Source organism: Poecile atricapillus, chromosome 10 (genome assembly GCF_030490865.1).
Source record: "Poecile atricapillus isolate bPoeAtr1 chromosome 10, bPoeAtr1.hap1, whole genome shotgun sequence".
Taxonomy (NCBI): Eukaryota; Metazoa; Chordata; class Aves; order Passeriformes; family Paridae; genus Poecile; species Poecile atricapillus.
In genome coordinates, this window is record NC_081258.1 from 5889569 (window position 1) to 5911577 (window position 22009).

At 48.6% G+C, this 22009-nt stretch overlaps 1 protein-coding gene across 1 annotated transcript in view; it reads right to left on the reverse strand.

Annotated features, from left to right (window-relative positions):
* Positions 1-22009, reverse strand: part of LOC131582761 (hydrocephalus-inducing protein-like) — an 86841-nt gene that overhangs the window by 41179 nt on the left and 23653 nt on the right. The window contains exons 5-19 of the mRNA XM_058846229.1: positions 20755-20879; positions 19232-19436; positions 16276-16468; positions 15103-15202; positions 13746-13864; positions 12361-12584; positions 10825-10892; positions 8629-8861; positions 7728-7837; positions 6361-6496; positions 5754-5918; positions 4719-4871; positions 2677-2915; positions 1270-1528; positions 502-645 (exon numbers count right to left, since the gene is read on the reverse strand). Of these exons, the coding sequence (XP_058702212.1) occupies positions 502-645; positions 1270-1528; positions 2677-2915; positions 4719-4871; positions 5754-5918; positions 6361-6496; positions 7728-7837; positions 8629-8861; positions 10825-10892; positions 12361-12584; positions 13746-13864; positions 15103-15202; positions 16276-16468; positions 19232-19436; positions 20755-20879 (2473 nt within the window). The remainder of the gene's footprint in view (positions 1-501; positions 646-1269; positions 1529-2676; positions 2916-4718; positions 4872-5753; positions 5919-6360; positions 6497-7727; positions 7838-8628; positions 8862-10824; positions 10893-12360; positions 12585-13745; positions 13865-15102; positions 15203-16275; positions 16469-19231; positions 19437-20754; positions 20880-22009) is intronic.

Sequence of the window (22009 nt, forward strand, 5' to 3'; positions counted from 1 at the left end):
CCTCAGTGTTAGCATCACTGCAGCTGCAGGATGTCTGGGGTCCTTTGAAGCAGGTGAGGCATAGGGAAGTGCACAGGGCTATATCTTATAGCTATACCCTAAAGCATCCATGCCAACAGCAGAGAAGGCAAAGAGACACAGGAGATGATGGGTTTTTCCTGTCAGCCTGAGGAATTCACAGGAACCTCCATTTTTCCCCAGCATCCCTACAGCATTGGTGTAATTGGTATACAGACATCACCGTGCCTTGGAGGATCCTCAAAAACCTCCTTTTACAGTGAGCAGAGAAACTGGCATTTCTCTGGAAGTGGCCACAACCCCCCTTTTCAGTGCAGCTGTAACTGCAATTCTACTTTGGGGAAGTTAAATACCAGTCTCATCTCTAAAAGCATCTTCACTCACTTTACAGAGTGCCTCAGGAAGGGCAAAGAGGGGCTTTAACCAAGCACACCCCACTCTCAGCCATACTGCTAAATGCCAGGATGCAATCCAGAGACTTACCTTCTCCACCCGGAAAGAGAGTTTTCCAGCTGATACTTCTATAGAGGGATCAATAAACTCACAGGTAATGATTGTTTTTATTATCTTCTGCGTCATGGTGCTTGCTGCAATGCCAGCTTCACACTCTGCATAATCCTGCACCGCCTGCATGCAAGAGTCACTTGTCACCAGTGGATGATGGCAGGGCACCAGCAAATGCCCTGCATTGGCTCAGCACCCACCACAGGCCCTATTCCTGCCACAGAGTTACAGTGGTCACTGCCCCCTTTTTTTCCCATGATGCAGCTTATTTATTCTGCATTCAGTTGTCTCTAACACTGCACCCCAATGCCCACAAAAGGCACTTGTGAGAATTTCCCTCCCTTCACATGGCTTTTGTTTTATCCATGTTTACCCCAGATAAACCATTGGCACTTGTTTAATTCACTTTCTTTTTGGGCTCCTAGTCCAAGTGTAATTCATTTCCATGCCCTTCTTTTCTGACTAAGCATGCAACACTGTTTGCCCCAAAAGAGCATTATTTCCTTCCACCCCTACTTTGGGATCAGCACTGGGTTTTGGTAGCTGTGGAATCCAAATAAAGCCTTAGCTGGTCTGATGGTGGCCAGCATGGAAAGCAGTTGGTGCTGCCACAGAAATGTGTGGTCTTAAACTAGTTTCTTGAAGGCCCCTGCTCATTTCCCCAGGCAAATGTCAAGGGACTGTGGAACAAGCCCAGGGGAGGGGATCTGATGGTTTCCCAGGCTCAGCCCTTGGTGGGGACCTCACCTGTGGGATGTGGGAGAAGCCTCGCAGCACCATGTCCACAGACTCGCCTGGCTGCAGGTCCATTATCCGTGGCTCCACCTTGAACAGGGGGGTGGTACGCTTGGGGGTCTCAGAATCATCTTTGGTCTTGGAGCTACTGAGGGCTGAGACGCTCTGGCCCTCTTCCTGAGGTGGCCTGTAGCATTCCACTCTCCAGAGGAGCCGATGGACATGGTGGCCTCCATTTGTAAATTTGAAGTGATGAATACAGGGAACACGGCTAGAATAGAAGCCAGGATGGAAAATAGTATGGGAGTAGCAATTTCCCTGGTCCTCAGATTGCTCCCAATGAGCAATCTGAGGTGTTAATAACTTGGAGACTGTCTTCATTTCCAGCTCTTAATATGGACCAGAAACAGTGTCTGATAAACTGCCCTTCTGATGTCATTATTGCAAAGAGAAATATATTTGTAATGGTAATGTAGCATTTTCCAGGTGGGGCTAACAGACCTGGTGTTTTCCTCCAAAATATTTATTCTGGGGTGATTCATTCTGTTACTGCATTTTGTATTAATCTGCCCCCAAAACTGTTACTGAATCTTTGAGATGCTGCACTTGGGGACCTTGTGTGTGGGGGTATGATTGCAGGCATTTTTAAAAGCCAGATCGGAGGCAGTTTCTGGATGATGCCAGCAAGCTGGTAAAAATCGTCTGCCTGCTCCAGGAGAGGAAACCAGAGCAGCAGGGCCTCCCTCCGTGGTAGCAGCTTTGGGTTTGCACTGGCAGCCGTTTGTAGATACTTCATTTTGCAATTAAAAACTGTTTCAAAGTGAACTTTGCAAACTCTGCTGGCAGCAAAAAAGCCATCGAGGCCCTGGGCACAGCAGGGCAGCAGCAGGGCCCAGGAACAGCAGGAGGAAGCGGCAGGGGCAGTGCAGGCCCCACACAAACCAGCAGTTTCCATCTGGCCCTGGAACTGCTCCGTGGGCTCCTGCCTTCCTGGGGGGGTTGGTACCCTCCTGTCTCTCTGTTCCCAGGCCCTGCTTGCCTGGGAAGTGCCATTTCAGAAGGGAAGGGTGTGAGGCCATCTTCCCTTGGTCCCTCAGCCCCACGGAGGGACCGCCTCACCCGGGCGCCCTTTTGGGAACCTTTTGTTCTGGGGCAGCTGTGACACCACTGCTTGATCAAGTGAGGACATAAATGTATTACAACTAAAGACAATTCAGTGGCCGTTTAGCAACTGGTTTCTCTTTCAGTGGCTTTTGAGGGTATCTAACAACTCTCCACTAGCCACCACATGTTTCTGAAGGAATCTGCCTTCAGGGAAGGAGTCAGGGATTGGAACACTGAAGATTTTGCCTGAAGGCCTACAGCAAAACTACTCCTTGTTGAGACAGAAGGAGAGGTGGGAGAGGAGAGATCTCCTACCTGAACTGGTATCCCAGGTTGAGCTCTGGGGCGAATGGTTTGTCTGAGACAATTGTGGTGCCAGTGCTCACAGCCTTCACTACAAAGAGGGTCCAAAGGCTGTTCCTAATGAACAGCTGCATAGAGTCATCAAAAATCCCAACGTCATTCAGGATTGCTGTGATAGTCACAGGAACTTCACCCCTAGCAGGGATCACTCCTTCTTTGGGCTCAATAAAAAAGCACTGGGGTTTATAAATCTGTAAGACAAGCATAATAGGCATTTAGGATGGAAACCATACACTCTGGTCTCTTGTGGGATATAATAAAAGGACAGACTAAAGAGGGGAGGATAAAAATCATAAAGGCTTCATTTCCCTAAATTTAAGCTACACTATCAGGCAACAGCAGAGCTCATTCAACCTGTATTTTCCCCTCCTGTAACAGACTCACCTAATTAACCCAGTTCTGCCCAACCCAAGGGACACTTATCCTCAGGAGAGTGTTCCTTCCTCAGTCTTGCTCTGGAGTATGTGCCAAGGAAAGCTGCTTTCTCTCTCCTGGCTTCTCACAAAGGCTCAAGGCCAGAGGAAGTCATGACTGCTCAAATCCCACTCCAGAAACCACACAGCTGGAGGACACTGCTGAGAGCCTGAAGAATATCTCTTCAAAACCAGTTGAGCAAAACTCCAGCACCAAACTACTCCTTCCCAAGGGGCCATAAATGCTTCTCAAGATCCCCTGAAGGATTGAAGCCCTCACTTCCTACTGATCATCAGCTGTAGAGAGGTGCCCCAGTGCCTTCTGCTTTGGAAAAGCCACCTCAAAATGATTATAGCAGTGCAGGAAAGCAGGAAGCAGAAAGAAAACTGGATGACATGTGCTCTGTGGGCATGGTCCACTCTTCCCAAGAACTCTTGTCATCTGCTTTCTCATGGACTGCATGGATTGGGCAAGAGAGCTGGAAGCTGCCCAAAGGAGGGAAGAAAGGCCTTGCACCAGCACAGCTGTACAGACACAGCTCTGCAAGTCCGGCTCTGGTACGAGCATGTGAAACCCATCATTTACACACCACAACCACCCAGTCAAGGTGCACTGCTCCCTGCAGAGGCTGAAAGCAGAATTTCATTGTGGAGTTAGAGAAAGCTGTCCTGGAAAAATCCCTCACTTTGAGGTTACATTTATCCCCCAAACAGCTGGGAAAGCAGCAAGAGGAAAATTCACCCTGCTCCTCCTTGGCCCAGGAGGCTGTGACTGGACTCTGCCACGTGCCCTGATGCCTTATCCACAAACACAAGTCCATAGTATCAGGTTTTAAGGACCTCCGCAAGTTCAACACACCCAGCATGAAGAAGCACAAACCTCAAGCCCCTCATAAATCTCCCCCTCCAGCAGACACCCAGCCCCAGCCCCAGCCTACAAGCCCTTCCTGGCTGCACCAGCCCTGCTCCTTCTGCCCTATGCAGCCTCCACATATTAAACAGCCTTTCTCTGCAGCTGCTCCCCAAAGATGCTCTTCAACAGCACAGAGATCACAGGCTGGGAGGGTGCACAGCCCCCACACGTCTCTGTGTGGGCAGCCCAACTGGCTTGACCCACAGGAGGTGTGACAATTGCCTCCCCACAAGCAGTCTGAGGACAGACCTCGCACCCTGCTCCCTACTATGAACAGCAGTTTGGCACAAAGCAAATGTAGATGGAACAGGGAAACCATAAGGAAATCCATGCTCTCTGGAGAGCAAAGTACCACAGGTTTCTCTTGATCTCAGAGCTCCAAAAATGTGATGTACGCACAGATACAGATCTTCCATAAAACTAAGGGAGAACTTGTCAACACAATCCAGACTAATTTCTGCTCCAACATCTCTGCACCTGGTTTCACTGAGGGGTGCCCCAGCTAAAACCACTCCAGAGCCAGGTTCTTCTTGCCTCATTTAGATGGAATATTGGAGTATCTTGCCTCCTCTCACACAGGGTCTTATGGAAATCTTGCATATAAAAACCAAGTCATGGCTGCTAGTGACCAGTCAATTTCCCTGGAAAACTGCCCCACAGATACTTACGATCTCTATCCTGAATTCTGTTGGGACAAGACCGTTGTTGAAGAGGGTAAAAATTTGTGGATGAGGCTCTAGCGCTGGGATCATGCCGAACTCTATCACCCTTGGAGTTCCATAGATTTCTGCCAGCTGTCCAGAGCTCAGTATTTCTGCTCTCTGTTCCAGGAAGCAGGCAAGAAAGATTAAAAAAAATCCCCAAAACAAACCACAACAGGAAAACTTAAAGAAGTTTAAACAGCTCAACCCTGCTCAATTATTTCTTTAGGGACAGCTACCACTCTTCAGCTGAAATGCTGGACTTTTGGAGGAAAAAAAATATATATATTCGCCTCCAAATTAAAAAGGATTAAAGTAAGAGAAACTTTCAAACTACAAATGATTGGCCCAAAGGTAAGAGCTTTGCAAGAAATCTCTAGTTAAGACCAGACTGACAGTTAAACAACTGGTTATTCTGGTGGGGAGAAACTCTTCCTCTTTAAGGTAAGCAGCCTGACCATTGAAAACAACTGTTCTGTCGAACTTCAGGATTCCTGGCACAGCCTGCACTGCCTGGCCTTCCTGTTGACTGATTTACATGCAGTGCCACAATGGCCCAGGTTCAGATGTTTGGTGCCATCCAGGGACTTTGGCATCATCATTTCCATATGTTTTAATAAAAGTTTAAAAAAGTAGATCCAACTACTTTTCAAAAGCCAGCTTTCCTTTCTTTTTCAGAAAGCTCAAGGTTCCCAGAAGTCTTCTGACATCCTCTTTTGTGCTCAGAGAGATGACAAGACATTTTAAAGCAGACGTTTCCAAAATGAATAGCATTTTAAAGATAAATTAACTAAAATTATATTCAGTTCCATCTTAGATGAACTACATTCTGTGTCGGACACTGAGATTGCCACCTATAAACACCATGAGCTGTTTATGCCACCAATCCCTTCTGTCCTTCTCCACAGCAGCCTGTGCCCATTTTTCCCAGAAGAATCCCTGTACAGTCTGCACCCTGCCAGGAGGAGTTGCACAAAGGCACACATCTCCCCTTGCACTCACCAGTGGGCTTCTTTCATCCCCAAACACACCAATAAGAACCTTGGTGCGATGATTGCCCAATGTTTGGACTTCAATTGTAACAGGAATCTCTGCAGTGCTGCGAGGCTGGACAATGCCACAGGGTTTGGGGCTGGAGTAGAACACAGGAGAGTCCTCCTTGCGTTTCTAGAAGGGACAGAATCAAATGCACCTTCAGAGGGACCTCTGAATTAAACTTCTTAACATCCACTGCAACAGCAACTTACACACGTTTTAAAAATCCCCAGAACAAAGGTAAAAGGCACAAACAAGATGCAAGAATTGCAGGCTTAGCATTCTCAGGGGGTCCTGCAAGGAGGCTGCCAGCACAGGCGTTGGTGACTGTGGATGCAGCAGCTTTTCACAACCCTCTAAGATCTCCCACCAGAAAACACCCTGAAGACTAGAACATAAACTGTTTCCTCAGGAGGTTAAACTGCCTCCTAAAGTTTACATTCAGGTAGGATCCTGTTCTCAGCAGATCTGAGTAAGACTGAATAGAAACCAGCAAGGTCTTATCCAAACCCTTTTTTCCCCTAATAATCTCCTCAATAATATTTGAGAGGAGGAGGTGGATGCAATGCCAAACCTGGGGGATAAGCCCGTAGCAGCCAGGAATGTCGGTTTTATTCTTAATAATGAACTTCTTCACATATGGCTCCTTCAGGTGGTACTTATTGCACCGCATGAGTTGGGGGTACACTTTCAGCTCAGGAACCAGACAGCTGGGAAAAAGAGATGACCCCAAGGGAATCAGAGATACTGAGAGAACAGAGAACATTTACCCCCAAAGATAACACATTTGTCACTGTCAAACAGACATTTAACAACCCTACAGTGATAAATTGCCTTCAAAGTCTTCCCACTCAAACACGTCTTGTCAAGGAGGGGCAAACCCTGAGAGGCAGCACCCAGAGGCTGCCAAGTGCCCCAGGCAGAGCACTTTGTCCCACAGCTGCCTCAGCCTCTCCTTTACCCCAGAAGGCTTGCAAGGACTCCTGTAACAGTGTCTGTGATCCATGAGCTCTGGGGGAGCATTCCCAACAAGGATCAGTGCTCACTAAGGCTCAAGGAACACATGACTCCAGTGTCTCAGTAAAAATGACTCCCTTCTCTCCCATGGTGCTCTTGCCCTGCCTGAGAACTCAGCTGTTTGCCCCAGCTTTGGAGGGCATGGGACACCACCTGCCCTACAGAGTGGGTGATCACCCCCTCCCAGTTCCTACAGCTCCCTCAGTCCTTCACAGGTCCATGCACTGTCTGTCCCCATTTGCACTTGCTTGACAAAACTGCAGCCCAGGCACTGACTGCATGGCTCTGCCTGGGAGAGGGAGCAGCACCAGGGAATTGCATCCCTCTTGTCACTAAACTGATGCCCACAGCAGCACGGCAGGATGGGATTCTGCTGCAGCAAGAACAACTTTTGGTTTAAGTCAAGAACATTAAAGATCAAAATGGAAAGCAGAGGGAAGGAGAAAAACTAGAGCTGACCTGCCACATCAGGGGCTGTTTTCCCCTCTTAAGATCTTGCCCTCACCACTCTGGCTGTGAGCCACTTCCCCACTGTCATGTGGCCTCATGAACAGAACGAGACCCTGACTCTCAGCAGGCTGCTTGGTGTGTCCCAAACTAATGTAGGGTGCTCACAAGCCAGCACAACTCCATCTCTTGCAGGAAGAAGGAGAGGAGGCCCTCGGGAAATTTGTTGCAGCTCAAGCACCAAAAATCAGGCCATGATAAATGATACCATTCCTGGTCCCTTTAGAAAAAGGCCCAGGACTGTGCTGGGCTGTGAGCAGGGCTGCTTTTCACCACAGGCTGCTTTCCAAGCACTGCTGTTCTCATGTCCAGCTGGTCACAACATGAGAACATTAAACAACACTTCTCCTTGGGAGCTGCAGCCAGCAAACCCTGTGCAAGGCAGTGTGCTGGGAGAGGCCAGGGAAGTGCAGGTACCTGGCTGAGATGATCACTGATGCCACTTCCTTGCCAATACCCTCCAGGCCCACCAGGTCCACCAGCATTTTCCGATAGTATTCCATCACTGTGTTGGAACACAGGGTCACCTGGTGGAAGAGAAGAGCAGTAATTTTTTCCTTACAAAAGCTCATTACCCAGTTCTTGTTTCATAGTAAGAAAAGGGAGGATTTTGCCTTAATTCTTCAGCTGGTCTATGTGTAGAGCACAGTCTCTGAGAGTAAGAAAAGCCTTCTGGTAATACCAGATTTGTTATCCTTGCTATCACTGCATAGGTCAGCTAAATTAAAACATAAGGCTAAAGCTCTATGCACCACTGTATTCAAATTAAGGGGACAATTTTTCATTTGACTACAATGATATAAATGCAGATGAAATCTGCTGACTTGGACAGAATGAGTTCAGATTTACAGCAGGAAGCTGAGGGCAAAGTGTGGCCCAGCAGGTGCTGGGCAGTTCATGACTGCAGAGTTTTTGTCTCCACTGAAGATCCCTGCAGTGAACACAAATCATTCTGCTCCCCAGGAGAGGAGATACAAGACCAAGAAGAAAAGTAAACTGCTTTATACAATGACATCTCACTAACAGCAGCCTTCCATCCTCATCCTTCCTCTGCCCACTTTCAGTCAAAGAAATCACTCTCAAAAACACAAGAATGGCTCCAGTACTTGATCATCTGGTACCTGATTTCAGCTTGTGATGTTGGGAACAAAACAGTGCTCCTTCAGGAACATCCCGAGTTACCCAGCTGACAGAGGCCTCAGGCCAGTGCAGATCTCTCACTCACATGATCCTCAAAGCTGGCAGCAGAGCTAAAGCCCTCCCACACCCCAGTGAAGCTTTAGCCCTGGTGCTGAAGCGTGTGTGACTCTTCCCATACCTCGATATCCTGGTGTCCCTGGGGGAGGATGGTCCCTCGGCTGGGATTCATTGTAAACTCCCTTGGCTCCACATAAAAATGAATTCCCTTCCTCCAGGATGGGTCACCTTCCTTGCATATTTGATCAAAGCTGCTAACAGCAGGCTGTGTGCCATCGTCCGACATGCGGAGCTTGAATGTCACGGCCACCGGGGAGGTGTTAGTGAGGCGACAGGTCATGGTGTGGGGAAAGCCTGGGAAAAGGACACAAATATCCATTTAGGCACCAATTGCGTCATGACTCCTGATGGGAATATCCTGGTAGGATGAAAGTGTGACTGGAGTTTAGCTCTTTATTATCTGAACTACAGCTCACCGAGAAGCTGCATGAGGAATTATCATCACTTAGTTCCCTTTGACACTGATTCCAAACTTCAAACTTGAAAATGCCCACTCTTAGCCCTGCTGAACACTCCAAGCTTCTCTCTTTCTGATGGGGAGGAGCTCCCTCACCTGCCCCAAACCAGCACCAGTTATTTGTCCCTGATGAGTGTGCATCCAGACTGAGCATTTATTCTGAAAATTCAAGCTGTAAAATTCCCTGTTAAGTCTGCCAACACTCCCTCTGTTTTCAAGATATATAAACAGTGAGTCATCATTGAGAAGGAGCTACAGCAAAAGAAAGTGAGCATGAAATCAGGAGCTAGAACATGATGCAAAGCACCCTAATGCAGTTTCTCTCTGCAGGATCCTTAAGGCATCTCTTGGTTTGGGCCAAACAGACTGAGCAGGTGAAAGCTCAAAGCCCACTCAACTGGAGGCAAACCCAAGCCTTGCTTTGAGGATAGCGATTAGGAACCATGTCCCACCTCACCTAACAAAGGGGGCCATCACAGCCATGCTGCTCACTGTGATTGCTGCCTGCAAGGGTTTATCCCACTTTAGCTCTGAGATTTGCTTTCCATGCTGGAAAGGCAGAGATACAGCCACACATGGTGGGGATATCCTGCAGAGCCCGGACACTAGCCACCACTGCTCTGCAGTGCACACCTGGCTTGGCTGGCCAGCTCTGTGGGGAGGAGACTTCTCCCAGGCCTGCTCACCAAGAGTCATTTGAACACAGATGGGGGAAAAAACAACTGCAGGCACAGCTCAGGGCTTCTCTGTGCCCATCAACAGTGATCACTGCCAGCTGCAGCAGTGACTCCAGGAGAGAGGCAAGAGAGACACAAAAAGGACAAACCCAGATGTCACAACCTCAAATGAGACTGAGGCCACCACATGCAGACAACAGTCAGCAGTTAAAAAGAAGCAAAGATAAAACAGCTGCCTTCAGCTGAAGAGACCTTAGGAATGAAATTGGATTAAGCAAGATGAATCTCCTGTTACAGAACCATATTTCTACCTGTTGCCTTTCTTGTTTCTTTAATTCAAAAGACAACAATTGCCTCAGTGGTGATGCAGGGAGGGGAAGAAGCAGGTCAGGAAAGGCAAATTGTCTTCTTAAAAAGTTTAGTGTTATATGTTTAGGTTTCGTAGTGAATTTTCCCCTTGGTCTGGGAAGGGGGATAGCGGTTTGGGGGGGTTTTGGCTCTTGGGGGTTTTTGGCTTTTCTGTTCAGGGTTTTTAGGAGTTGTGGCATGATGCCGTGGGCAGTTGTGAAATCAGACCTGAGGTTTTGCAGGGAGCAGACCTTTCCTCCCTTCCTCCCTCCCAGCTGGGAAGGGATCACTGCCCTGCCAGAGCCCACAGCTCCTCCTGCCTGTGATCATAACTACACCAAAGAGGAAAAACAGCACTTGGCAGGTTGGAAACTCCTTTTATTGCATTGTTGTTGTTTGTGCTGTCCTGATACATTCTAGTAAAGAACTATTATTCCTTTCCCCATATTTTTGCCTGGAAGCCTTGTAATTTCAAAGGTATAATAATTGGGAGGGAGGGGGTCATCTTTCCATTCCAGGAAGATTCCCACCTTCCTTGGCAGACATCTGTCTTTTAAATCAGGACAGAGACACCAGAAAATACTGAGTTTCTGTTCCTTGGTCCTACTTGTTCTCACAATGGCAAAATGCTACCTGAGGCACCAGCAGCCCTGGAGCTCACAGCATGAGGAGGCTGCTGTGGCAGAACACGAGTGATGGATGTTTTTATGTTCACGTGGTCCATTTTGGAACGCACAGATCCCTCACGCTGTGTCCAAGCCCAGGGAACACTCACCAAAGGAGATGTCACCGAAGTGGAGCTCACCGACGTCGAAGTGTAAAGTCGGTCCACTGACACAGCCCCTGCGATGACGAGCACAGAGCAGGAGGAAATGCCTCGGTTAAAGGGACTCACAAAGCCTGTGGCAGCCGTGGCTCAGGGACATAAAGCCTGGTGCCAGGGGCACCGTGGGTTTCCAATCAACACAGCACCACGTGCTCAGCACAGTGTCCGTGTGGGCAGCAGGCAGCTAAAGCCAAGTGGCCGTCAGCCAACAGCCAATGGTGGGGCTTTGTGCACAGGGCAGGCAGGAAAAGCCCCCAGGTGCTGGTGGTGCCATGAAGGACCCTGAACACACACCCAGACATGGCTCCATGCATCAGTTTCCCCATCTGTAATGTAATGGACATAAAGGTGTCCCCACAAACTTCTGTAACCAGCCTTTCCAGCCACAGGCTCCCTGCTTTGCTACTTCTTAGCTCGAACTGGTGATCCCATGGAGGAGCTTTCTCAGGAGATTTTGACCCACACAGTCATTACAGACAGAGTTTAGAGAAAGGACCAGCTTGTCACCAGTGATGATGAAAGGTTCTCTCTTGATTTCCAAAATAAAAAAGCAGCACTTTTCCTCCAAAAACAAAGCCAGCATAATTGTTTCTCTACCATGGGCAGACCTACTCACCACTTTTGTCTTGCTAAGTAATCATTTTCTCGTTCTTTTTTATCCATCTCCCTTATCTTATTGGTATAATCAACCGTGGATTGCTTTCAGTTCTTTACTGCCTTGATCCAGTGTCTCCCAACAGCAGCAGCCTAGCTCCAAAGCTCCAGAGCAGCCAGCATCAGCTTTCCTGCTTGCACGACGTTATCCTAGCAGCACATGGCTCAGGACAGCAGGGACAATCCCTCATGCTGCTGTGGAACTGAGCTCTGCCTCCCCTATTATCACCCCTTCTCCCTTTGCTGGGCCAGGATTCTCTCTTGCAATGGCACCAGCCCATGGGATGATGCCCATGTCCTTGGGACATTGCTGCTGCACAGTTCCCTGTCTCCCAGCCCTTTCCTGGCTGTGGAAAGGAGGGACTGGAGCACTCTCTGCACAGGACTTGGGAGCACAGCTTGTCCCCCACAGCATGGCCATGACAGGTGAGGTGAGGCTGCTGCTGCCCATTTGGGATGGTTTATGAGCAGAAGTTTTTAAAAACACTGCTGATGGTGTAGAATCACCCAGGTTGACCCATCTCCAAAGCCCTGGGAGCCTTGCTAGGTGTTCAGGTGGGACAGCCCAGAGCAGCTACTGCCCAAAGCTGATCCATCCCACTGCCTGCCATGGCCCAAGGCAGAGGGAGATCCCTGCAGGGAGGAGTCAATCCAGCTCCCACATACCACATAGGACAGCAGGCATCCTCACACTAAGGCAATGTAAGGATCAGAGCAGAGATTAAGACCTCAGGAAACACCTTTTTCCTCTGCTCAACCCCAAAATTAAGGAGGTGGGGGATGTCCCACAGACAGCTACAGATGTGCCCAGCAAGCTCCCAGAGTCCTTACCCAATTGTCAGGATCACAGGCGTAGGAGATTCAGCCACACGGAACTGGAATTGTTCCTCAAACGCCCCCAGTATGGTGGCACTGAAGGAGATCTGAATAGTCTGGATCCCACCTGGTTCAATGACGCCCTTCTCGGGTGAAAACTTGAAGCAGCAGCCCACATTTGTGGTTGAAGGGATATATAAAAAGGGAGCATCAAGAACTCCTTGGTTAATGAGTTTCACCTGCAGCAGCAAGAAAGCAAAATGGAAATACAATAGCAAAATCTTCCCTTCTTGTGAGTTATTGTCTCATGATGCAATTAACACCCAGAAAAGGCAGAGGATGCTTTGTGCTGCTGAATGGCAGAAGTCAAAAAAATACAACAGGACAAGTTCTGCTTTTGGGTTCTCCTGCAAAGCAGCAGTAATTCCACATAACCACAGTCACCCTGGGCTTATCCCATGGACACAGAGCAGTCCAGCTCTGGCCAGCATCACCAAGCTCATTCAGAGCTGGCCCTGAGAGCAACGTGGGGCAGCTGCATAGTCAATCACCAGAGAGCTGCTGCTGCCCCACTTAGCACAGCTCCAACAGTACCATCTACTCATTCACCTTTTCCCAAGTCATGAAAACAATACATTGATAATGAGGCAACAGCATCAAAATGTATAGACAGCACCATCTTTTGGTAAGAAAACTCAATGTGCCTTTGCCTTCCACAGCCAAGCTCTTGGAAGTGTCTGGCATGATGCAGTGCCTCATTTTCTACCTCTTCCAGTTGCTGTCTCTTTATTTTATTTTTTTTTGCAAACTTGACACTATTGGGGGAGAGGCAAACAGGTAGAAAAATCCTTTGCTTTATTCCCAGGAACACTTTTCTCTCTCTGGAGCCAGAAGTACACCATGGCTGAAATGTGGTGAGGGAGTAGTCAGCAAGGGAAAGAACTCCCAAGCCCTTTGCAAGGGCCAGCACTGAGCCAGGAGGCTGGATGGCTTTCCCGTGACTTCTAGGAATAAGCAGGAGACACTTGACTGAGAATTGTTTGCAGTGGACTGGAGCTGAAATGCAGCCAGTTGTTCCAGCTACTTTTGAACAGCCCAGTGCAAAGGTGCCTTGGGTCTGGTGCCCAAAAAAGCCTCTGAACATGCAGCTTTTTGACCCAGTGTTGGTTTATATGCCAAGGGGCTGCTCTGCAGGAAGCCTCTGAGCTGATCCCCAAGGAAAAAAGCAGGGACTGGGGCTTCATGAACACCAGACACACCTTTCTGACCCCCCCAGATTTGACCAGTACATCAAATATTCCCTGCCCACAACTGCCCATGTTGCCAGGAATTCCACAGGTCCACCAGGCTTGCTGCTGCCTCAGAAGCCATCAGGATCCATCCCAAGCCCTGCTGCTCACCTCATAGACGTGGGAGGTGTTGATAAAAAGGTTTCCAAGTCTCAGAATAGGACTGCTGAATTCAAGCAAGGGTCCTTGGCCTTCCCCTCTGAGGTGCAGGGGCAGCCTGTTCCCACGGCCTGGGGAGAGATGTCCATTTCAGTAGAATATTTCCCACGGTTATACTGTATTTTCCAGGCTGCCTGAATGCTAGCCCCTGTCTCTGAGCTGGATGCAACCAGCTCCTGATGCTGCAAGAGAAGATATGGACCCTTCTCTTCCCTCAGGAGATATCCCTTGGGGCTGACTTCCAATTTCTAACCCATTCCTTGGGCTGGTTTCCAATTTTAGCCACCAGTTTGCTGAGTTTAAAACATCTCTGATGTCCTGTAATGACAGCCCAAGGAGTAATGGGTATAAATTGAAAGAAAGGAAATTTAGGTTTGCTGTTAGGAAGAAATTTTTTACTGTGAGGCTGGTGAGACACTGGAGCAGGCTCCCCAGGGGAGTTGTGGAGGTTCCAGCCTGAAAGTGTTCAAAGCCAGGCTGCTTGGGGCTTGGAGCTACCTGCTCTAGTGGGAGGTGTCCCTGCCCAGGGCAGGCGTTTTGGGACTGGACGATCTTCAAGGTCCATTCCATCCTTAACATACCATGGTTTCCTTCCCATGCACCTAGAGGAGCTTTGAAATCCATTCAGTGAAGGTACAAAGCTCATCAAGAGTTTGGCAATTGTACCTGGCAAGTTGCCAGGCAGCAATTGCCAAACTACCTGGCCCAGTAGCACAAGACTTTGTTGCCAAAGTCTTCAACTTCTGACACTCAGCATTGTGTTCTATTTCCACAGACTGAGAGCTGCAAGGTGCCAATTCCCACACAGGGAGAGAGAAGCAGGTGCTGGCTAAGGGTGATACTTCTACAAAGACCATGGGCTCAGTGGGGCTCAGCCACCTCTGGTCTGGTGGTGTCTGGGCAGTGGGAGGTGATCCAGGCTCAGGGAGCACATTTCTAACTCAGCTCCTACTGCCTGATGATGGATTCATGCCAAATGGACCCATCCTGGAGGTCAGTGGTCTAGAGGGGCTTAGTGCTTGTTCACTAAAGCTGTTCTGCTCTGGCCTTTGAGGAAATGCTGGCAAAGCTGTGCCATGAAAACTTCTCCCTGCACTGCCTGGGTTGTTCTGGGATCAGTAACCCAGACCCAGGATTCTGACCCTGGCCTTGCACAGGAGACTCCCTGGAAGCTGCAGGGGCAGTGGGATGTGGCAGCACTGCCCTGCTGCCCAGGGACTCTTCCCAGCAGTTCCAGGGGAGCCCAGAGGGCTCAGGCTTGCACCATGGCTTCAGTAGGGGTGAGAGAAGCAGGGGAAAGGAGCTGTACCTGAGATATTGCAGTAAGCCACACTTCGATACTTTAGGGCTTTTTGGGGTTTAAAGGTCACCTTGATTTCGGCCGAACTATTTGGCCCAATCACTCCCTCCTAAAACAGAAAGAGACAGCAAAAAATGTTCTTCAAACTTCCCATTTCTTGTTTTCAACCACAGTCCTGTAAGCCTTTATTTAGAGCATCAATGATGAGTGAACAACACAAGGAGCCCAAGGAAACACTCCAAACCCAGCTCAACACTGGAAGCTCTCAATGCTCAGCTGATCAGCTCCCACTCTCCACAACATTCCTACGGCTCTGACACAAGCTGTTGGTCACATCATGCTGCTGTCAGCTACAGTATGTAACTGCCACTGTGCACTGTTGGCTCTTCTCAAGATCCCCTTCCTGGGAAATAAAAATATTAGTTTAACCTGTTTTGAAAGAAAGTAGGAGTTGGGACTATTCCAAGATGAGAAGGCAATTTGCACTCTGCAGACACCAGGAATTCATCACCTCTCACAATGCCAATAGTCAGAATCAGGCCTCTGATTGATGGGAAGACGTGGGGGTTTGCTTGCATAAACAGAAAAGGAAAAGGTTTTCTGTCCCTGTCTGCAAGAAAATTTAAAGGCCCATCTAAACCTTCCACCCTTTTGTCCAGGCTCACAGATGACACTGGAAGGGAGACTCAGAAATAATGCAAATTGTGGGTACAGGAAGGGATTGGAATTTCTCTAATTGATCTTGGGCTGAATTTGGCCTCCTTTTCCCAGGAAACCATTGCATGCTTCAGGTCAATATGTGAACTGGCAGTGCTCCACCACCCTCTGCTAAACCCCACACACCACGTGTCAGGGGAGCCCCTACCTACAACAACTGGCAAGGACATGGCAAGGACACGCACGGAGTGCCCTTGAGCTGAACCCTGGCTGCAGAGCTCGGCTTTGTCAGGCTCCCAGCCCTGCCCTGAGGCTGCAGGGCAGAAATGCTTTTAGCAGGAGCTCTGCAGCCGCACCAGAAACTCAATGTCTTCCCTCTCAGCACATCGAGCCAGCTGAGGATCTGCCCAGAGATGCAGCCGGGGGAAGGGGGGCAGGGGTGGGATGGGTGGGAACAGGAGGAGGAGCAGGAGGAGGAAGAAGAGAAAGAAGAGGAGGAAAGTGAGGTTCTCAGCTATCACTTACCATTGGCTCAATGTAAAAAATGTCACTGGAGAACAGCATGGGGTTTTCTTGCACCTTTGCCATCTTCTTCTGGACCTTCCTTTTCAGGACGGCAGTGCGATCTTCACAGAAGCCCTTCTTCATCGCTATTCTTCTCTCCTCCATTAAGTTGTCCACCCAGACCTCTTTTGGTGGCTGCAGCAAATCACACTGCCTGCAGCCACAGAGAGAGACAAAGCCAGCAAATTATTCAATAAGCCCTATATTTGCAGAGAGAAGTGTAAGTGCAGGAGAGCAAAGCACTTGGGGAGGAGCAGCAGCAGCTCCCCAGCAAGGGCTGACCCCAAGCCTTGGGGGTCCCAAATGGACCAGAGGGTAACTTGTTGTTCACTGGCACAGCAAGTAGTTTTGCTCCACACTTGCAAGATCAGGAGAGGTTTCCAAAGCCAGCATCCCCAAGAGAACCTTCTGGCTCAAAGCCTCTGCCAAAACTGAGGGAGAATCCACCAGCCACCTCAGCTCCCCACAGAGCTGCTTGGGGGAGGCAGATAAAGGTCACAGAGCACCCACTGCAGGACTTCCCTGGGAAGGGGAGATGAATGTGGGTTGCAGCTACGTGTTGCCAGCATCACTCTTTGTTTCTTCCATTTTGGACCTGCCCTGTTCCCTACTCCACCTTTCACAAGAGCATCCCAGAGCACTTCCAAAGGAAATTGGTGAATTCAGGCACTGCATCTCTTCAGTGACATTCGAGGCTTTATATGCATGAAAACAGAGGCTCTGAGATGGGAAGGGCCTTTGTTGTGCAGGAGGGAGACAGCAAACTCCCAGAGAGACCTTTTCATGATCCAGAGCTTTTTGGGTCCCATCCCAGTGCATGGTAGTAGAATGTCCTCAGAGGGAAAGGATACTGCACAGTTTCCTCTCATAAAAAAGTCCTCTCTGCTCTGAGATCTCAAAAGCTTCTCTGACAGCAGGACAATGGCCTTGGAGCTAAAACCATCCCTAAGACTGGAAATAAGGAAGAACAAAATGTCCTGGTGACAGTCTAGGTCATAAAATGGCATGAAAACAAATGTAATTGGGAAAAACCCCACAAAACCAAAAGCAGGTTGAAATTTACTTTGGGGAAACCTAATTGCTTCTGAGGGGAAAGGGGATCACCTGGGGTCCAGGCTGAGGAAGGCAAGTGGGAAAAAATGGAAATAAACAGCGCAGGGAAGTAGGCAGAAGTCATGGGATTTTCTTTTAACACAGAGAGCTTGCATGGAAGTCAGACACTGTAAGTGGACAGAGAACAGTGGAAAACCAAGAATCCCAAGGCACTAAAGGACCCTCTTCCAGCCATTGCGAGTGACCTGGCCCACAGCAAATGAGGGCTTGCCACAGCAAATGAGGGCTTGCCATGACAGTTTTGGCACGGCAGTTTTGGCACAGCAGTTTTTGTGCAGTTTGCGCGGTGTTTTTCAGTTTTTGCGCAGTTTGCACAAGCAGGCTGAGCAGAAAGGGTGCAGCCACCCACCCTCCTTGTGTAGTGGGTTGTGTGTCTTTCGGATGATTGTGAGGTGCTTGCCTTTTTTTTCTTTCTTCTTTCTGCCTTTTTATCTCATCTTCCACCAGCAATGGTTTACAAATGATCAAAAGCCATTGCTGCTGCTGCCAGCAAGAGTGCACTGACTCAAACAGAACCCCAGGAAGGAGGCAGCTGTGCAGGCCTCTGGTGCAGGGAGGGTCTGAGCCTGGTGTTAATACCAGAGCACTGTGTGAAGGACACCTGTGTGCAGTGTGAGCAGGTGGATCCTCTGCTCTGTCTGGTGGCAGAGCCTAAGGGAGAAGTGGAAAGGCTGAGGAGCATTTGGGAGAGTGAAACAGAAATAAACTGGTGGAGTTACACCTTTCCAACCCTGAGAGGCGCTCAGCAGGAGTCAGAGGAGCCCTGTCCTGCCCTTCTTGCGATCAGGCAGAAGGAGGAGACCTAGAAGGCAGCGGGCAATGGAAATGGGTCTCTACTGGGGAGGTAATAAAATTCCATCCTGACCCCCAGCACCTGCCCAGACAGAATAGGTATGAGGCCCTGGATCCAGAGGGTAAGGCATGACACTAAATGTAAATATTTGACACTAAAGAAAAAATTTTGTCTGGAGAGTCTCCCAGTTGCACTTTGTCTGACAGATCACAACCTCAAGTACTAAGAAGAAAAGAAGGGTAGTGGTAATAGGTGGCTCCCTTCTAAGGGAAACTGAGGACCCTGTATATCAACCAGGTCCATTCCACTGGGAAGTCTGCTGTCTCCCTGGGGTCCAGGTACTGGATATCACCAGAAGATTCCCTAATAATTAAATGAACTTCATCTGTTCACCGCTGTCTGGGGTACAGTGACCGTGAAAAAATAGAGTTCTCAATATTTGGTGTAACAAGGAGGGGCACCAACAAAACTTCCACTCTGGACTCCTGGAGGGCAGACTTGGGCCTGTTCTGGAGAGTACCTTGGGAAACAACCCTTCAAAACAAAGGAGTCCAGGAAGGATGGACATACTTCAAGGAAGAAGTCTTGAAGGCACAGGAACAGACTGTCCCTGTGTGCTGAAAGATAGTGCAGATGGGGAAGACAACCAGCCTGGATGGGCAAGGAGATTTTGAAGAAACTAAAGGAAAAGAGGGGCTGGAAACTCAGGAAATATTTAAGGATGTTGCCAGGTCATGTAGGAAAAAGATTAGAGAGGCAAAAGCCCAATTAGAACTTGAGGAAATCCAGTCATTTCCATCAACCTTTCCTTGCCAAAATGCCATCCTTGGCTGGAGTATAAATGGAACTGGAATGTCAAGTGCTGAGCTCCTGAAGCCCAGGGACACACACCCTGATGCCAGGGATGGTTTACTTGGCCTAAGCCATTCAAAAGCACCAACACCCCCTGAGCCATATGTTAGTTTTAGTCTTGGGCCATGTATCTCACTGAAATGCATCTTTCAAACCAACCTCCTCTTCTCTCTATTCTCATCTTCCTCACTAAGAAGAGTCTTCCACTGGAAGTGGGCTGTGATGTTACTCCTGTTTTCAATTAACATGGTTGTGTGGTTTGACATGGTGATGAAAGTCTTCTTAAACTCCACGGAATATGTGCTCAAACCGATGTTGACATCTAGAGCTTCTCCATGAAGGTTTGTGTGGATACTTTCTTCACCTGGAACAAAGCAAAGGGGAGTCTTTGCTCAGCTCAGTTGCTGATGGAACAGCAAGGGACAGAGCAAACCACAGGTCACAGAAGAAAGTGTCACAGCTTTTAGCTATATTAGCATTCTATGGATCAGTACATTTATCACATCCTGACAGCTCTGTGTGTACAGTGTGAGGATGTCCTGGGCACCTCCTAAAACACTTTATTTCTGTGTGTGTTTGTAGAGATTTGGCCCCAAGGTGACAGCATGTACCATGAGATTTGTTAGATGTGCTCAGGTGGCTCCACTCCACTCAGATCACCAGGATTTCTGCATCCAAGTCCTTCAGGTGATGCTGAGGAGCCCTGTTCAGTCCTGGCTTGTCTGGGGTTTCCCCTGGGCATCCCATGAGACTCCTGTCTCTCCTGATCCCTTGGATCCCTTGTTGCTGACAAGCAAATACACCTGGGGGCATGTGAGCAGAAAAAGGAGGCCCAGAGGAACAAGTGAAGTGACAGCCCACAGCAGGAGGGGACACAGGTGAGGAAACACAACCAGCCTGGCTCTGCAATATGACAAACCACTACAAAATGAACACCATGAAAATCATCGTCTCCATCTCTCTGTCCAAACCCACAGCCACATCAGTCTTGAAATATTTTACATTGTCCTGATCTCAAAAACCAAGCTGGAGCATTTCAAATTAAATTAAAAAGGGACAAAGGAAAAGATTAATAAGTAGAGAGCAGCTTCTATATGAAGACTGAATGGGATTCCTTAGTCTAGAAATCTAATGGGAGATAGATGTGAGAGGTTTGCAACAGCAGGAATGGCCTGGGAAATGGGGACGAGGAAAAATTTGTCTTGATTTGTCACCAAACAGGAACTTGAGAGCCTGAAAATGTTATTGACAGAAACTACATATATGTGTAGAGGGCAACATAGAAAAGGGTCTGTGAGAAGCCAGTGGAGCAGCAGCATACGGGACAGGGGTGTGCAAGAAATACACTGCATTGGAGAGAGTCTGATGGAGACCTCACACCTCACATACAGCACTGGCCAGGAATGAAATGAAACTTCACCCAGGCATAGCCACATGGCAGTGGAGAATCAGGGCTCCTCCTTCCTCCACTCAGCAACTCTCAGCAAAACAAGAGCCCAAAAATCTTAGTCCTGTTAGAGGGGATCCACTTTATCAGCCCCCTAAACACCAACTAGTTCTCAGTTTTCTTTGGGGTAAAGCTGGAACAGGGGAGGTACATCTAGAGGGAATTGAGGTGGCTGGGACAACAGGGAGTGGTGGTGGAGAAGTGTCCTGTGCCCCGTGCAGTGCCCAGCACTCACCTGTGTTGTAGCTCACTACCACGGACCCAAAATGGTCACCAGTTGTCAGTGGGTGAAATTCCACTGTCACCTGCACGCTGTCACCAGCACCCAGAGTTCCTGTGGCTGGAACCACGGAGAAAGGACTGCAACACAAAGAGAGAGATCAGGACTCAGGGGACATCTGGGGACGATATTCATTCTGCAGTGCAGGTCACTTCGGCTCCCTTGGGCAAGCAGGGAGGAAAGAAACCACAGTCAACAGAAAAGAGACAAAACAGGATCAGAAACAGCTGCTGACCCACTTCTGAGGAGATACAGACCTCAGGAGATCCTGTGGGATAAAATGACCTCCAAACCCTGCATCCAGCTCTCTGCAATGAGACTCAAGGTTCTGACTGCCAGCAATCCCATCAGAGAATGGTTTGTGAAACCACTGAGAGGGTTAAGAGCTGTCTGCATGCACATCAGGAATTTCTCTTTTCCTGCTGCCTATAAACCTCATCTCAAAGATCCAAGTGTTAGGGCACTACCTGTCCTGTGAGAACACAGCCTAGGAATCAGACAGGGAGAAGGAACTTTTCCTTGAAGACCAAAGAATAGTTACTGTTGAATTTGCAGTGTGGTTCTTTGGTTTATTTTACCTTGAAAACATCCTGATTTAGCCTAAGAAGGGCACATTTTATCAGCATTTCAATGAAAGCTGCTCTAAGAAAAGGAGCAATCAAAACCCTGAAAGACTGCAAATGCAGATTAGAGCAACACAGTGACATGGAAACAAGACCCAAAAGGAAGATGCCATTTACAATCTGAAGGATCCAATCCCAGTTAAATGAAGCACCATCAGCAGGGACACAGAACAGGAGGTTTCTGTGTATTTACCAGCAATGCAGTCTGGGACTCTGTGTTATCATCCAGGCTGGTAACTGTTTGCTTGGCCCACCAGATAAACTCTGTGCAATGTGTTGGAACTAATTATCCAAATATGTTGGTGCATTTAGGCAACAATTAGGATTGGTTACCAGCTAAACAGCTCTTGCCTGACAAACACAGGACTCTGTGCTTTGATGCTCAGGGACAGCTCAGGTGAAATGTGCTTCTGCCCAGCAGCTGCTGGGCTTTGTGCTCTCCTACAGCCCCACTGAGGAAACAAAAGTTCCTGGCCTTGGCGCTTTGCTGGTGGTCACTGTCACTTAAAAGTGCGTTCTGGAGAGTTTGGTGATGAATGCATCACACACAAAAATAAAGAGAACGTCTGGAAAGCTGAACTTTATTT